The 18,218-nt window shown below is 40.8% G+C and overlaps 1 protein-coding gene across 5 annotated transcripts in view; it reads left to right on the forward strand.

Annotated features, from left to right (window-relative positions):
• Positions 1-18,218, forward strand: part of kctd10 (potassium channel tetramerization domain containing 10) — a 71,167-nt gene that overhangs the window by 24,960 nt on the left and 27,989 nt on the right. For 3 of the 5 annotated variants that reach the window (XM_069932697.1, XM_069932698.1, XM_069932699.1), the window contains exon 7: positions 355-8,749. The exons of 1 other annotated variant lie outside the window; for it this stretch is intronic. In XM_069932697.1, coding sequence (XP_069788798.1) covers positions 355-573 — 219 coding nt within the window. In that variant the 3' untranslated portion in view covers positions 574-8,749. Of the gene's footprint in view, positions 1-354; positions 8,750-18,218 lie in introns of those variants that run through there. One more of the 5 variants, XR_011356117.1, reaches the window with a different exon arrangement.

Genomic DNA, 18,218 nt, shown 5'->3' on the forward strand with positions numbered 1-18,218 from the left:
ATGCTGGATCTCCTGTGAGGGAATGAGACAAGACAAGTGACAGAAGTATGTGTTGGGGAACATTTTGGGTCCTGTGATTATAATGGCATTAGTTTTAAGTTAATTATGGAGAAGGATAGGTCTGGGCCTCAGGTGGAGATTCTAAATTGGAGAAAGGCCAATTTTGAGGACTGAGAAAAGATCTAGAATGCATGGATTTAGATAAATTGTTTTGCTCTGACAGAACTTTTGTGCACAATCTTCCTTGTGCATTGTCAAATGAATGCAAATCAAGGCACTTCTGTCAGATTTTTGTCCAGTTATTTAGATTGGTTGGGTTTGGTGCACGGCATTTACAGTTTGTTGCTCCTGCAGGTGGAGTTCCCTGAAGCCCGAATCTATGAAGAGACTCTAAACATTTTGCTGTATGAGACTCAGGATGGACGTGGGCCTGACAACGCACTGCTGGAGGCCACCGGAGGGGCTGCTGGACGCTCTCATCACCTTGAGGAGGAGGAGGAACGGGAAAGAATTGAGCGAGTTCGGAGGATTCACATTAAGCGTCCAGATGACCGATCACACCTCCACCAGTGAGGGGGTAAATTTATTCAGCTGAAACACACTACAGTTCTAACCCTTTATTCCTCCCTTCTTTGAAGAAAGGAAAGAGCAAGAGCAGAAAGCCTTTTCATCCAGTGGAGTTCTTGCAAAGTTTCGCAATGGAAAATTGGTTAAAGCCATTTTAGAACTTAGCCAGATAATGACCTTGTGAAATGCAGGACTTGAAGTATGAATCCAACTTGGCACCCTGGCTACACACTCTAGCCTTAACATTTATTCTAATACTGAAGAAGCAAGATACTGTGTTTTTTAAGTTGTATAGAACAATACTCAAAGAAAATGTACCTGGACATTTATTTCCATTATTAAGAAAAATGTTGCACTTGCTCTATGTAGCATTTTAAACGTTGGCAGCCCTAACCCGTTGCTGGGAATAAACTTGGAGATGATGGGTATGCACATCTGGTGAACAACACCTTGATGAAAGGTAATGGTGTTCTCCAGTAACGCCATGCTTTGTGCCTGCTCCTGTTTTAAGTCTTGCCATCCTTCTGACAATTTCAGCATTTTCCCCTGGCTATTTTGAATTTTCAGCAATAGTTTTACCTTGTTAATTAATGTATCGATAACTGCTGAGCAAAAATCTTTCCTCTTTCATGACAACCTCTCTGTGCTTTGATTCTTCACTAAGTAATTTTTTAATTTATTTTAAACCCTGGCTTTTTGATTAAAGCAAAGCAACCAGAAGGATCTTACCACATTCTGGACACCCTTGCAACTCTGGAGGCCTGTCACCCATCACTTTGGTTTTAAGATTTTTGGAACGGTGCAATTGATTTTCCAGTCTTTGATCCCAGGTTTCCCCACAATATTTTTTTTTATTGCTAATGGCTAGTCATGAAAATTTGTAAAATGCCATCTTCTTCCTCCAATTTGTCTCTCACCTTTCACACTTAAAAGCTGTGATGTAAAAAGTGATCAGTAGCTTGATTGTGATTTGGGTTTTTGGGTGGGGGGATATTTTATGATTTGAGCCAATTTGTAATATTAAATCCCAATGGCTACACTTTTAGCATAGCCATTGGGATTTAATTCCTTTGTAGAAAAGTGTTCACTGGGCCTTTCAGGATTTTCACATCTTAGCTAGAATTTACTGTATTTGGAAGAGCATAATTATAACTTCACTGTTCCAATTTCAGATGTATGTCATAATTTTTGTGAGAATGTGCATCCCTCATCAGAAGGTTTCCAGAGCAGAGTTCAATTTTAAAATGTTCCTCTGTTATACTATATTTTGAACTGAGTCCTCTGCAAATTGTAGCTCATCCATATCCCCATTGACTTAAAAATAACTCTTTTCTCCCCCCCCCCCCAAATTCAACCCCACCTCTCCACTCCTGAAGGCTAAAATATCACACAGAGATGCCAGTGATTCAACTTAACAATAGGTGTTTCTGTGTGGGTTAGTAATGAAGGTAATCTTCCACTGCAGCATATTTTAATAACTAAATAAAGGCCAAAGAAAACATGTGTCAACGTTATCTAATCAGCAAGTTACATCTGCCAAATGAAGAAAATCCACCTGAGAACCTCTAACCTTACTCTGAAGCTGCACTTTATTTCAGTGTTTTCTTTTATTACCTCCTAGTTTAATAGAGAAGGTTAACATTAACTAGCAGATAATTAGCACAATTAAATTATACTCTATATTTAAACTGTACAACAATTTAAAAATGCCAGTCCTTGTGCTGGGTTTTCAAGCACTCTAAAATTCCTTACCAGATTCACTTTAGTTGTGGAGGCTGGGGAAATCTCAGTGCAAAACAGTAAGATTATCGATTCTCACTGGTGGGTTCTCTTGAAAGCAGCATTTTGGGTGATGTACACCAAGTTGAAATGAAGGTGTCAGATTTTCTAGCTCCCAATTAGACAGTGTAAATTAAGACAACAAATCATGAACATCACATTGACTTAATTCCAAATGCTTAACCCAATGGGGAGATTAGTGTGGAATGGTCTGAATCCAGTTGGCTCTGACCCATTCTGCAAATTTTTTTTTTTGCATTGCTCCAGTCCACAAAACTCTACCCATGCAGTCTTTTTGACCACATTATTGATTACTACACACTTCTGTTCAATGGTCCACAGTATTGCAGGAGAAAGGGCAGGTGATCAGTTCAGGTAATTGGTTTGGTTACTTACAAAGTGATATTACTTATTTGTTGATCAGCACTGGTGTATTTTCACATTGTCAATACACTAATTTATTGCACCACTTTTTTGGCATGGAATAAGCTAATGGGAAGACCAGAGGCTCTTTTAATTGCAACTCGATAGCCATATTAAAAACAATCATCGTTCATTCCAATTTGTCTCTATCATGAAATAGCATTGGTAACTTGCAATTGTTCCATAACTTGAACCAGTGATTTGCTGTCAATAGTTTCACCGCACCAGGAATTGTATTTGAGGGAAAATTGCTACTGTTTGAACTCAGATGGCCCATCAGTCATAAATAATGTTTCCAGATTCCTTAAGACTTAAAAGAGAAAACTTTAGTTAAATCCCATGTTTTCATAGAGAAGGTTCTTGCGGTTTGAACATCTGGCCTGCGGGCAATGAAATTTTAGGAAATTAAGGCCCTGACATTAGTGTATTATTGAAATAGAGTTCCCCTTGGCATCTAAAGCACATGGCCAAAGGTGATAGCTCAGTAAATGTGCGCAGGTTCAGTATCCTCAGAATGACTCTCTTTCTGATAAGAGGTGCTTGAAATGCTTTTGAAAGTAAACTACAGATGCTCAAAATAGGAGTTGTATTTTATTTGTCACAATGTACCTCGTACAGTGGGAAGACTTTTTCAGCTAGCGGACTAACAGGTTATTGCTAGTGGAGACCACAATTTACAGAGTATAGTATTACAAATGAAAAGGAAGATCAATCAGTGACAAGCAAGGGCAGCAATTGATCACAGTTATGGGGTTCATTCAAGAGCCTGATGACTGCAGGGAAGGAAATGTCTTTAAGCCTGTTGGTGCATGCTTTCACACTCTTAAAGTGGTCATCTCCATTAAATAGTTGGTCCTTTACCCTGAAGTCCTACCCTGGATCTAGGCCTTGATCTGGGGAAACACCATCAGCCTGATCTGGGGAAACACCATCAGCCTGCGCTGATGAAGGGCTTTTGACCTGAAATATTAATTCTACAAATGCTGCCTGACCTGCAAAGTGTTTTCAGCATTTTTCAGCACCTGCAGTTGTTTTAATTGTCAACATTTGCATTTATCCTGATGCTGCTTATCAGAGTCTCACTGATCCAATGTCCAGTGAATGCAAACAGCTCTGGTTTAGTTTCTCCTCTTCAACCAGTCATGCATATCAAAGTTGCCTGCAGTTACCAGTACAAACTCTTATTCCATCTGATATATTCATTGCAAGTTTTGCTCCAAGACCTTACGGCCTCAGTGTTTCTGATGATTCACAATTTGAGTGTTTATCTGAAGCATGCATGTAGTATTTTCAAAAATTTGCTTGCTCCATGCACAAGATGATCAGTCATTATTAGCCTTGGAGTGTGGAGGCAGTTGACGATGAATGAATGAGATGAAAATAGTCAGGATCCAAACTTGACATTTGGATATGTCTCCAAGGGTGCAGCAACAATCGCTATATGGTTTGAACCTCAGTGCAAGGCAGGCGGGGTGCACAACCTTCTAAAAGTACCTGATGTGTACCAGTTGCTATACACTTACAGGTAGAATTATTTTTGGACCATTGCAAGAGCAAGTAGCATGCCTAAAACATTGGTTTAAGGTTTCTGGAGTAGAACTGGCTTCACATGAATGCAGCCAGCTCTCACCGGCAAGTTGCGGTCTTTCTTTTTCAGCTGAACCAATGTTTGATTCGGGACTGCACTGGTGTCATCTCTTTGCTAGGCTCTTGAAACGGACCCAAAGGCTAATGCCAGTTGAGCCAGGATAGGGATTGTTCACTGTGCTTGGTATTCACTGGCAGGCAGGTGAGAGCTCAGTTCCAAGCCAAAGTCATTCCCCCACCAAATTTGCCAGCAAAACTGGAGGGAACTCAAGTGAGTATCCATATTTAGGTGTAGATAGGATAGACTCTTATCTTTCTGCCAGGGTAGAGATGTCAAGTACTAGAGGGCACAGCTTTTAAGGTAAGAGGGGAAATATTTAAAGGAGATGTGGTTTATTTTTAAACAGTGGTAGGTGCCTGGAACATTGCTAGGAGTAGTAATGGCAATTCATACAATGGTAACATTTAAGTAGCATTTAGAGAGGCAGAGAACTCTATTGCCTATGTGCAGATACATGATGCGACATTGGCACACCGAGTGCTATATAGTTCTATGTTCTATTGCTGCCTCAGTTGGCATGTGTTTTAATACACAGCTTTAATATGAATAGAAGTTGATAATGGTATGGTGGATATCAAACAATGTCCCAGTTTTTAATTATATGTTGTTCTGCTGTAGAAGGCAATTGGTTATTGTTACCTTCGGCCTTTTCCTCATCTCTGTATCCTCCACTTGCAGAAAGCTCTGAGGACAGTGCTTCAGATGAGCCAAGATTAAAGAAAACCTGCAGAAATAACCACCGTTAAATGTTTTTAGGAAGTAATCTGTTCATGTAGCTTTCATTGATCTTTGGCCCAGTCTCAGCCATATCATGGTAGACTTCAGTTGAATGACTTGAAAAGTCTTTGCTTAGATTCCAAGCTACTTTATTCAGATAACAGTTCACTTTCAGTGCCCAAAGACCGGCGAATGTTGGAGGTTATCGCCCACCAGCTTCCTCAATAAATTACCTTCCCAGCCAAAATAAAGCAGGTTATGGTGGGTTCAATGAGCTAGTTTAGAAGCTCCCATTTAATAGTGTTGCTTGCAGAACGTGAAGTGGTTATGGTTGTGGAGAGTCCTGAAGGGCTTGAGCCAGAACACAGAATTCCCTTTAAAATGATTCTGGCTTTTGAAGACCATGAGACAATTAGCATGGGTAAAGGGGTAAAATGCACACTGCTACAGAATGTTGCTTTAGGTCCTTTATTGAATGCTTTTTTAAAAATCTGGTGGATGCAGCAAAATATCTCACAATTCCTGAACTTGAGTTCAAGATCCTAGATATAGGGATAGTTTTACTCCATACCTAACTTTATCTGAGAATGTCTTGGAAATAAGTGTTTTATTCCCCAGTACAAATGTCACTTTTACATAGCAATTTTTTTTTTTTAGTTGCAAGTTATTGTTTCAGTCCTGTACTATAGTTGTTGATTCACTGCCTTGCACCAACTCGACTCTATGCAACTATTCTGTCTTCAGTTGTCTATTCAAGTAAATATGACTGATTTTTATTTTTCACCAAAATCAATAGTGTTTGATCTGGTCAAAATTTTGACTGTTATGGATACTTGTTGTGTTCCATTTTATCTTTATAATCTTGGTATATTTTTTAAAAATCTCCATTTTGTACAGATGTAAAGATGTCCATCTTTATGTTGCTAAAGAAGAGGTGAATAAATTGTGAACTATATTTCTAATTAACCTTCCATGTCTGGTTATGTGTACCTTCTACTTAATTGTGGTCTTTCTAGCTTGGCACATTTTATCACTTCCCAGTTTGAATAGATTTAGTATGTCTTCACTACTGGGAGCAATAAATTTTGATCTTGATCTTCAGCCCAAGGGTGGAAATCAGCCAAAGTTTCATGTACCTCATTGCCATCCTGCAACCTCCAAGTTTACATAACCATGGTGTCCAAGTTAACCAATAAGCAGCTTCTCATGCTACATCCAGACCCCTTTTCCATTGCTGAATGACATGCACCATTGCACCTCCTGTTGCTAGAATCATTGTACAATTTCTGTGGGCTTAACTTTCTCTGTTTCTAAACACACTCCCAACCCACCCAGGAAACTAACAACAATGTCTAAACCGTCATTAATTGTAAATTATTTGTGGACTCTGTCATCCAGGATTTTAATTGGATTCAAAATTCAAGTCTTTGTTCATTCACACCCCAAAGGTATTTGGACAATGTTCTTGCATCCTCTGCACATCTGACTTTGGTCTACATGAGCAGCACCCATCCCAATATTATTAGCACCAAACCATATCTTCATAGTAAATGTTCAAAGATTCCTTCTATTGTCATGTAATAATACATTTAAAATACCAGCATGAGTATTTCCCTGCACAGCCTAATAATAGGAGAAAGAAAACCAAAAGAGAGTCCCTTCAGTGACACTGGGTATCCGTGGATTCTTCTTCAGCACTTTTGCAACTGCACAGGTTCCAGTTCAAGCCATCAGCAACCCGAGCCACAGATCCAAACCTCTAATATGATCAGAAAACCTTCAGCACCTGAGGCCCTTAGGGAGCCCCTTGTGTCCTCAGTGCCCTCTTGAATCCTGGTTCTGATTATCTAGTTCCCTGAACCAATCTCCTAACAGCATTCGACCACAAGTCGCCAACCTGTGTGGATCCTTCAGCCGCTGAGTTCCTTACTAGTCTGCTGATCACCATTCTATAGGGTTGTCTCCTATGCTTCACCCTCTCAATGAATTGTGTTCTCCCCACTTCTGGTGCCCTGCACTGTTCAGCAGCTCCCCTGGAGTCAGCAACATCATAGAGCATTACAGCACAGAAACAGGCCTCTTCTGCCCTTCTAGTCTGTACCGAACCATTTTTTTTGATTATCCCACTGAACTGCACCCAGTCCATAGCCCACTATACCTCTCCAAATTCCTCTTAAATGTTAAAATTGAGCCCACATTACCACTTCAGCTGGAAGCTGATTTCACGCTCCCACCACTCTCTGTGTGAAGAAGTTCTGCCTCATGTTTTCTCCTTTCTCTTTTAACCCATGCCCTCTGGTTTGTATCTCACCTACTCTCAATGGAAAAATGCCTATCTATTTTACTTTGTCTGTCCCCCTCATAATTTTTAAATACCTCTATCAGATCTCCACTCATTCTTCTGTATGTTTTAATTTTGGTAGATATTCTTCCAGTCTATTAGCTAATGCCTTTGCCGATATTTTATAATCAGCATTGAGGAGTGATTATAGGTCTACATGTTGAGGTTTTTAATGGGTCTCTACCTTCGGTAACACTGTAGTTATAGCAGTCGAGAAAGAATCTGGGAGGGTCTGGGTCTCTGTCACCCAGTCCAATGGATCCATCATAAGAGCAATCAATAAATCTTTAAATTGTCTGTAGAACATGGGAGGAAACCCATCCTCCCCTGAAGATTTGTCAGCTTGTAAAGTACCCAAGGCTTTTTTGCGAAAGGGGCATCTAAATCAAATTGTTCTCTATCTAATTTTGGAAGTTCAAGGTTTGTTTAAAAATTCGCCCATCTTATTTTCATCTAATAATTATGATTTATATAGTTTAATATAATATTGTCTAAAAATATTATTTATTTCTTTTTGATTATATTGAGGTGGGTCACTGTGGTTATAGCTTGACGTAGGAAGAAGACTCGCACACCAAGGGAGTGTAATCGACACTGACTTTATTGGGCTGCAGCTCTGCCTTTTATAGGCAACCGGCCGTGTCACCACCGGGACATGGCTTGAGTGAGGCCAGCTGCTGATTGGTTGTACCAGATGCGCGAGCCTGGATTGGACCTCCTGTGATCCACTGGCTGCGATTGGCTGATTCAACCGCTATTCCTGTAGCCTAAGGGAGCAGGCATCTCATCCCGTGTGCTGTCCGCCCAATCGTAGTGTTCGATGACTGTTTACTGTGTTGGCCTGTAGAGTGGGCTGCTACAATATGTTGTACTATCGGCCTCTGTTTTTATTGCATTTATCATTAAAGATGACTCCTCTGCCTTTATCTGCCAAGATAAAAACTTATCTGCCCATTCTCCTAATTCATAATATTTTTTGGTTGTTAATATTTTTTTCTGTTCTATACATTTGTAATGTGTTGTATTTCAATTTTTAAAAATTCTCTAATAGTCTCTGATTTTTTTTCCAATTTTGTTTTATCTTTCTCTAGACCATCTAGCTCAGTAGCATATTCTCTCAAGATATTTTGTATAAGAAATAATTTGTCCTCTTGTATAAGCTTTAAGCATATCCCATGTTTTAAAAGAAAACTGTTATCAGTAGAAGAAAGGTTCACTTCACAGAATAGTTCTATCTGTCTCTTAATAAACTCACAAAAGTCCTTCATTTTCAACAGTGTGGCATTATTGTTTTTCCATTATTGCATTTGTTAAAGTTAATGGTGAATGATCTGATAGAAGTCTCACCAAATATTACATTTTTACCACTCTACTTTTTAACAGAGGAGTCATTTGAAAGCAAGGTAGTAATTGAATGCAAATCATGTACTCTTGAATGAATAATCTCTTTATACGGGGTTAAGCTGCCGCGATATATTAATCAAATTTAAATCCTATCGCTTTTGCCCTTGTCACTAGCCTGGCTGATTTATCCAGTATTGGAACTAGACAGAAATGGAAGTGTCCTCCAACCAGTATATTTTGTCTTCCCTCTGCTGATTTTAAAAAGAAATCTTTCATAAAGGCTTCATCATCATAGTTTGGTGCATAGATATTCATAAACGTTCATGATTCTACATAAATTTTACAATGTACATTACAAATCTTCATGCTTGGTCAGTCAATCTCTTTCTGTTATTATTGGTATATTTTTGTTAATTAGAATCGCTACTCCTCTTGCTTTTGAGCCAAATGAAGGGTATGTTACTTGTATCACCCATCCTCTTTTTAATTTAGCATGTTCCAATTAGGTAAGATGCAGTTCTTGTAGAAAGACTATATCTGCCTTTAATTTTTTTTAGGTGTACCAAGACCGTCTCCTTTTCACCATACCATTTATCCCATTAACATTAAGACTAATAAATTTTAGTGTTCTATCCATATTGATTTTTTAAAACAAATATTGTTTAACAATAAAAACTTTTCATTATTTAAAATAGTGATCTTTCCCCTTTTAAAAAAAAACAAATACAACGTCCCTGCCCTGACAGTGACATAAACCTGAAACCCCAAAAGCCTGCAAAAAAAGCCCACGCAATCTCTTGCGGAAGAAGAATCCCTCCCTTTAGCACCATCTTTTATAGATACTCCTCTCCAGGTGCCGTTCTCCCTTTAAAACCTTAAAACGGAGTCTCCACCTTGCTACTACTTTTCCCAAATTTTCTCCCTTTTCTAAGTGCTCCATGAACATTTCAATAAATTTTATTTTTCAACAATAAATATGTTTTTTTTAAATACAACTTTTACTTAGTCCCATTGTAAACAGTCTTCCTCTTTGGGAAATTTAACCTTTTCATAAACCTTGCAGGAATTCTTCCACCTTGTTCTTAGTCTTGAAGAATTTTCAATTACCTTCTGCTACTTTGACCCTCAGAGTCATAGGGTATATCATCAAATACTTCATGTTTTTGGAACTCAATTGCCTTTTTATAATCATCAAACTCCTTCCTTTACTTAAACAAAATAGGACTAAAATCTTGGAAAAATAGTACTTTTCCATGGTCAATCTTGTACGGACCATTATTTTGCTAAAATTATTCATATGCTACTCCCAGGATTTAAAAAAAAGTCTTACCAGGATTGATAATAGTCGCTGATCACAAGCTCTCTTGGGTCCAAGGGTCCGGTGAGCCCTTTCAATATGCAGTTTTTCTCTGAATTTGTCTTCTCCCAGCACTCACAGGATCAGTGTTTCAAAGTTCACTGGATCTCTTCCCTCGATTCCTTCTTTCAGTCCAATAATTTGGACATTATTTCATCTGCTGAAATTCTCATGTGGTCGATCTTGTCCAGCAGGCCTTGTCTGTCCGACTCCCATTGCTTCACACCTTTCTCCAAAGCTTTCCGTTTATCTTGTGTTTTTACCAAGTCTACTTCTGCTTGGGTCATTCTTTCCATTAAGTCTTCAATTACTTTTTAAAATTTCAGTCATCCTTTCAGTCATGTCTATCATGACTTTTTCAACGCCAACAAATCAGTTGCTCATGTTTTCAGTTTTCTCCAAGATAAAATTTATTTCTTGTCCTGACTCCCCAGCTCTGCTGGCTTCGATCAGTCCCAAGGCTATTCTTGTGCCTCTCCCTTTCAGGCTTTCATTCGATGTTCCTGGCTGAGTAGAAACTTCATTTTTTGTTCTCGACTGCCCTGGTTTCTTAGTATTTGGTTTGTCCATTTTTTAGTGAAAAATCCTTAATTTTAAAATGTTATCTTTTTTGGTACTCTTCACGGAGAGCTCAATCAAAACACGTCTGCCCAAGTCCTTCGCATGGCCACGCCTCGCCAACAATTGACTACTTCAACAGGCTGTTTAAAGGCTGTACGGACCCATCCATGTTAGGACTGGGCAGAAGGGCCCTGTGGAGTTGTCCCTTGCCTCTGCTCCCTGCTTTCCCAAATCTGCACCAATGGCAGAGCTGCCATTACAGCAGCTCTAGCGATGGTGCAATTTATTTTGGAGGGAAGGGAGTATAGAGCAATTTTCTTCCACATTTTAAAATTATGGAGCCAAACTAACAGTGACCAAGTTGGTGGACTAATAACTTGGATGCCTCAACTATTGATAATCATGAGTGAATCATGGCATGGCTGCCAAGAGAATTTGAATGTAATTACATAATTAATAAGAAGCTGCAATTGATGGTAATTCTGACATTACCTGATTGCAGTAAAACAAATACATCGGGTTCAGAAAGGAAGTCTGCCATCCTTTCCCTATCTGGTTGACTCTTTATTTGGTTCTTCAAATGTCTTGTAAACCACTTTTAGTGAGTAATTGGGGAGGCATAAAGTCTTGCCCGTTACATTAAATCTGGTGAACAAATCATTTAAAACCAAGAATAAAGCAGTTTTTGTCCCTGAAGTACAAGGATCCACAAAGCCTATTTTTCATCTTCCAAGCTATGGAAGTTCAAATTTCAGTAATATTTACCGGTCAAGATAAAAGATTCCATTAATTGTCATGTACACAAAATAATATTTTTCTTTTGTCTGCTCTGTGAAGGCACACTGAGGCACCACTAGTAAGAAAGAGAAATGTTAAGCATCCATCGCTTCTATAGTTCAACTTGGAGAGGAGGTGTGAGGTGCTGCATTAGGGACATGAGAGAACAGTTCTTCACTCAGAGAGTGGTGGGCACATGGAATAAGCTGCCAGACAAAGTGATGGAGGTAGGTACGTTGGCTCCCCTTAAGAAACATTTGAATAGCTATATGGATAAACTTGCAATTCAAATACCATCAACAAATTTGCCGACGACATCACGGTTATTGGCGGAACCACAGTCGACATTGCGGAATCGTACAGGAATGAGAGAGATCAGCTAGTTGAATGGTGTCACAACAACATTCTTGCACCCAGTGTCAGTAAAAAATAAGAAATTGATTGTGGACTTCGGAAAGGAGAAACCAGGAGAACACAAACTGGTCCTCATCAAAGGGCCAGTAGTAGAAAGGCTAAAGAATTTAAATTCCTGAATGTCAACATCTCTGAAGATCTGTCATGTAAATGCAATTATGAAGAAGGCACACTGGCTATATTTCATTAGGTGTTTGAAGTATACCGTGTAGAACATTCTGACTAGTTGCATCAGAATCAGGTTTATTGTCATGGAATGTGTGGCGTTGCAGCTGCTTTATTGTACATTAAAGTGCAAAAATTGCTCAGACTATTATTACTGTAAATACACATTTAAAATAAATAAATAAAATAAGTGAAAAAGGTGAGATAATATCTGTGGTTCATTGTCCATTCATAAATCTGATGGCAGAAGGGAAGAAGCAGTTCTTGTAATGTTGGATGTTCATCTTCCGGTTCCTGTACTTCCCTCCTGATCATCACAGTGTAAAGAGGGCATATCCTGGGTGGTGAGAGTCCTTGAGGATGGAGGCTGCTTTCTTGAGACTCCACCTCTTGTAGATGTCCTTAATGATGACACTGGCTGAGTTTATAACACTGTAGCCTTTTCCTGTCTTGTGCATTGGCACCTCCATGCTAGACAGTGATGCAACCAGTCAGAATGCTCTCCACAGTATACCTGTAGAAATTTCCAAGAGTCTTTGGTGACATAACAAATCTCCTCAAACTCCAAATGAACTATAGCTGCTGGTGAGCCTTCTTCATTATTGCCTCAACATGATGGCTCCAGGATAAATCTTCAGAGATGCTGACACCCAGAAATTTAAAGTTGTTCCTTAGTTTTGTTGATAGTGAGTGTGAGGTTATTGTTGTGATATCACTCATCTAGCTAATCTATTTCAGTCCTGTGCACTTCATTGTTGCTATCTATGATTCTACTGACAACTGTAGTGTCTTTGGCACAGATTTTAATTACCCTGGCAGGATTCATCCTATTGAAAGATGTTCTGGCCTCAGAAACTGATATCACCGGGTCACCAGCTTTTGCAGGCAATTATCTGGGGACCTGTTGATCGAATCCAGAGGGGAGAGAGTTAGAGGCGACCGTTAGAGGAGTGAGGAGGAGAGGCTGCTGGGAAGGTAAGGCCTATAAAAAGGCACTGACCGGGGCCTGGTCGATCACTTGAGGGAGCAGAAGAAAGAAGAGGTGAGCAGGTAAGCAGTATTATTCTAAGGACATTTACTGGGCCAGGTTTAATTAATTAATTGGTTAATAGGTCAATTGGTTAGTGGGCCAATATATAAGAGGGGAGGTACAGGAAGTGGCCAGCGAGGAGCGGCCCAGGCGGGTGAGTGGTGCAGTGAAGGAGTGGGGCTTCCAGGCTTTGGCTCTTCAGGCTTCGGCAAAAGTAGGCAAGGAGAAAGGTGGACTTTCTTATTTACCCTTCATAGGTGAGTTTACATTAAAGGGCAGAGACATGCCTATAGGGTTAATACTCTGCTCAAGTTTCCAGATGTGGGAACCAGGGGAGAGTCCCTCCCTCCCAAGTGGCCATGTCTGCCAAGTGCAACGAGGTGAAGTTCCTTAGAAACCAGGTTTGTGATCTGGAGCTCCAACTTGACGACCAATTGCTCATCAAGGAAAGCGAAGAGGCAAGTGAGAAAACCTTTACCCTCCGCAGAGTGCATGCGTGCAAGGTGTGCACCGGGACACAACTGTTAAAGGATAAAATTAAGGAACTGGAGTTGCAACTTGATGATCTGAGGATTATTAGGGAAAGTGAGGAAGTTATTGACATGACCTTCAAGCACGTGGTTACCTCCAGATTGGGGTGGGGGGTGGTCAGGTAAATGGACTACTGTCAAGGATGGGAGGAAAGTTGCTCAGTCAGTGGAGAGCACTCCAGTGGCTACTCCCCTTAGCAACAAATGTATTGGATGATATTGGGGAAGATAGCCAGTCTGAGGTTGGACCAAGGTATCCAGTGGTGCAGAGTGGAAGGAAGAGGGACAAGGTGGTTATTGGGGACTCCATCATCAGGAGAACAGACAGAAGGTTCTGTGCGGATGACAAGTATTCCCGCATGGTATGTTGCCTTCCAGGAGCTAGAGTGAGAGATATCTCGGACAGGGTTCATGGTATTCTGAGAGGAATGTGTGGGCAGCCGGGCAGCCTGGTACATGTGGGTACCAATGACATAGACAAATTGAGGGAGGAGATCCTGAAGAGGGAGTACCATGAGCTAGGACGGAGATTAAAAAACAGGACCTCCAGGGTCATGATCTCAGGGTTGCTACCTGTGCTGCATGCAGGATTGGGAAAAAATGAAAAACCTAGGAAGTTAAATGTATGGCTGGAGAAATGGTGCAGGGTGCAAGGTTTCGGGTTCATGGACCATTGGGATCTCTTCTGGGGGAGACATGACCTCTGCAGGAAGGATGGGTTGCACCTGAATCCAAAGGGGGCCAATATACTTGCAGTTAGGTTTAATAATGCTGTTGGATATGTTTTAAACTGAATTGGCAGGGGGAGGGGAACTGGACTGATAGTGAAATGGATAGGAAGGAGAACATAGGGGTAGCTCCAATAGACTGTGAAATCTCAAAGCCAGAGGGAGCAAAGAGAGATGGGAGATTTTCAGAGAGGATGTCAGGCAGCAAATTGGAGAGAGCAGGGTGGTACAATTTCAAGGTATTGTATATGAATGCACGGAGTATAAGGAATAAAATGGATGAGCTTGAGGCACAAATGGACATTGGAGGTTATGATGTTATCGGAGGCACAGGATTGGGAAATGAATGTTCCAGGGTATACGTCCTATCAAAAAGAGAGAAAGTTAGGTAGAGGAGGTGGAGCGGCTCTGTTGGTGAAGAATGAAATTAAGGTGCTGGAAAGGAAAGACATTGAATCAGGTGGAGTAGAGTCTGTTTGGATAGAGTTAAGAAATTGTAAAGGCAAAAGAACCATAATGGGGGTTATATACAGACCTCTGAACAGTGTCTCTGATGTGGGAATCAGTATAAGTAAAGAATTAAAAATGGCATGTCAGAGTGGTAGTGCTACAGTAGTTATGGGTGACTTCAACTTGCAAGTGAACTGGGAAAATCAAGTAGGTGTGGGAAAACTAGAGAGTGAGTTTATAGAATGTCTCTGAGATACATTCTTGAAGCAGCTTGTGATGGAACCTACCAGGGAGAAGTCGATTCTGGACTTAATACTGTGGAATGACGTGAAGTTAATAAGGGACCTTGAGGGTAGGGGTGCCATTAGGAAATAGTGACCATAGTATGATTACTTTTAATCTGCAAATGGAAAGGGAGAAGAAATGGAAGTCAGAAACATTAGTGCTACAGCTAAATAAGGGTGACTACACTGCTATGAGGGAGGAGCTAGCCAAAACAAAATGGAAGGACGTTCTAGCTGGGAGGACAACTGAGCAAAAATGGCAGGTCTTTCTATGCATTTTTCACAGGATTCAGAATATATTCATTCCAAAGAGGAGGAAAGGCTCTGAAGAGAAAATGGCAGCCGTGGCTGACAAAGTAGATCAAGTGCAGTATCAGGTCTAAAAGAAATAACCATAAGATAGCAAAGCAGAGTGGGAGATTAGAGGATTGGGAGGCCTTTAAAAACCAGCAGAGAGAAACTAAGAAAGTCATTCAGGAGGGGAAAATGAAGTACGAGAGTAAATTGGCAAGTAATATAAAATGGGATAGCAAAAGCTTCTTCGGTTATGTAAAAAGGAAGAAATTGGTTAGGGCTAAAATTGGGCCCTTAAAAAAGGAGAAAGGTGAAATTATCAATGGGGACATGGAGATGGCTGAGGAATTTAACAATTATTTTGCATCTGTTTTCACCAAGGAGGATATAAGTTATGATCAGAATAGGGGAAGGTGTCAAGCAATATCTAGGGACTTGGTGAAATTACCGAAGGAAACAGAGAATCTGATGGATATCCAGATCCAGTAGCAGGTGGTTGTGAGCAAATTGTTAGAACTGAGGCCTGATAAGTCCCCTGGGCCTGATGGGCTGCATCCCAGGGTGCTTAGAGAGGTGGTTCTGGAAATTGTGGAAGCACTGGTCGACATTTTCCAAAGTTCTTTGGTTGGCGGGGTGCCTGCAGACTGGAGAGTGCCTGATGTTGTACCCCTTTTTAAGAAGAGAGGGAGAGAGAATATGGGAAATTATAGACTGGTCAGCCTGATGTCGGTGGTGGGGAAGATATTGGAATCCATCATTAAAGGAGAAATAGCAGAACACTTCGGAAGGAATAATAGTATCGGAGCTGGTCAGCATGGGTTCCTTGAAGGAAAATCTAGCTTGACTAATCTCCTGGAATTTTTTGTGGATGTAACAAGGAGGGTGGACTCAGGAGAGCCAGTGGATGTGGTGTACTTGGACTTCCAGAAAGCCTTCGATAAAGTCCCACACAGGAGGTTGGTTTGCAAAATCAAGGAGCATGGTATCGGGGGTAGGGTGCTGTCATGGATAGATAATTAGTTGAGAAATAGGAAACAAAGGGTTGGGATAAACGGGTCATTTTCTGGATGGCAGAATGTGACGAGTGGGGTCCCACAGGGGTTGGTGTTGGGCCCTCAGTTGTTTATCATTTATGTAAATTATTTGGATGAGGGGATTAATAACTACATATGCAAATTCGCAGATGACACTAAACTGGGTGGTCTTGTGAAGTGCGAGGAGGATGTCAGGAAATTGCAGGGAGACTTGGACAGGTTAGGGGAGTGGGCGGAGAAATGGCAGAAGAAGTTTCATGTGAGTAAATGTGAGGTTGTCCATTTTGGAGGTAGAAACAAGAGAGCAGAATATTATTTAAATGGAGTTGAGCCAGGGAGTGGGGTAATGCAAAGGGATCTGGGCGTACTTGTTCACCAGTCATTGAAAGCTAACATGCTGGTTCAGCAAGCGGTGAAGAAGGCGAATGGTATGTTGACTTTCATAAAGAGGGAATTGGAGTATAGGAGTAGAGAAGGCCTCCTGCAGTTGTACAGGGCCCTGGTGAGACCTCACCTGGAGTATTGCATCCAGTTCTGGTCCCCATATTAGAGAAAGGACATACTTGCTATAGAGGGAGTGCAGCGCAGATTTACAAGGTTAGTTGTCGGGATGGCAGGATTGTCACATGCAGATAGGTTAGAAAGACTGGGATTATATGCGATGGAGTTTAGAAGGATGAGGGGAGACATGATCGAGGTATTTAGGTTTATCAAAGGGGTTGACATTGTGAAATCAGAGCACATGTTCTCAATGATGGGAGAGACTAGGACTAGAAGGCATAGTTTAAGAATACAGGGAAGGCCATTTAATACAGAAATGAGGAGAATTTTTTTTACCCAGAGAGTTGTGGGTCTGTGGAATGCATTGCCACAGAGGGTAGTGGGGGCGGATTTGCTGGATAGATTTAAGGGAGATTTGGATAAGGCTCTTGTGGGCAGGGGAGTTAAGGATTATGGGGATAAGGCTGAGATTGGTTATTGAAAGAGAAAGATCAGCCATGATCCGATAAATGGCAGTGCTGGCTCGACGGGCCAATTGGCCTACTCCAGCACCTATCGTCGATTGTCTATTGTCATTAGTCCTGCTGAATTCTTCACTGTCTGGTATGGAAATGCCAATGCACAGATCAGAAACAGGCTACAGAGGGTTGTAAACTCGTGGCCATTGGTCTTCACCCCATGAAGGACTTCTTTGAGGTGTCTCAAGAAAGCAGTCTTCCTCATCAAAGTCCCTCACTGCCTAGGCTATACCCTTTTCTCACTGTTACCATCAGGAAAGAAGTGCAGGAGCCTGAAGACACACTCTCAACATTACAAAAACAGCTTCTTCCCCTCCGCTATCAGATATCTGAACAGCACACTACCTCATGTTTTCTCTTTTTTTGCACTAGTTCCTTTTTAAATTTTGTATTTACGGAATTGTAATTTGTAATACTTTTGCGCCTTGTTCTGCACAGTGCTGCTTCCCTTAAATAGCAAATTTCATGACATTAAATCTGATTGTGGATGGGAGGGAGTTGGAGGGATATGGCCCTAATGTAGGCAAGTGGGAGTAAAGCAGGAGGGTACAAGTTGGGCCTGTGGAAGTGTTTCCATTCTAAAGGGTTCCATGACTCTACAAGAAATAGGGCTAGTTTCTTCTTTCCTAATACTTCCCTCTGGAAATCTATCACACCTTGGATCAGGCAAACCTGGTCAGATTCAATCCTTCTTTTAAGCTGGCTAACCAAAATGACACTAAGAAAAAGTCCTTCAGTCAAGAGAACTGCATAGAA

Source organism: Narcine bancroftii, chromosome 4, assembly GCF_036971445.1.
Source record: "Narcine bancroftii isolate sNarBan1 chromosome 4, sNarBan1.hap1, whole genome shotgun sequence".
Lineage (NCBI taxonomy): Eukaryota > Metazoa > Chordata > Chondrichthyes > Torpediniformes > Narcinidae > Narcine > Narcine bancroftii.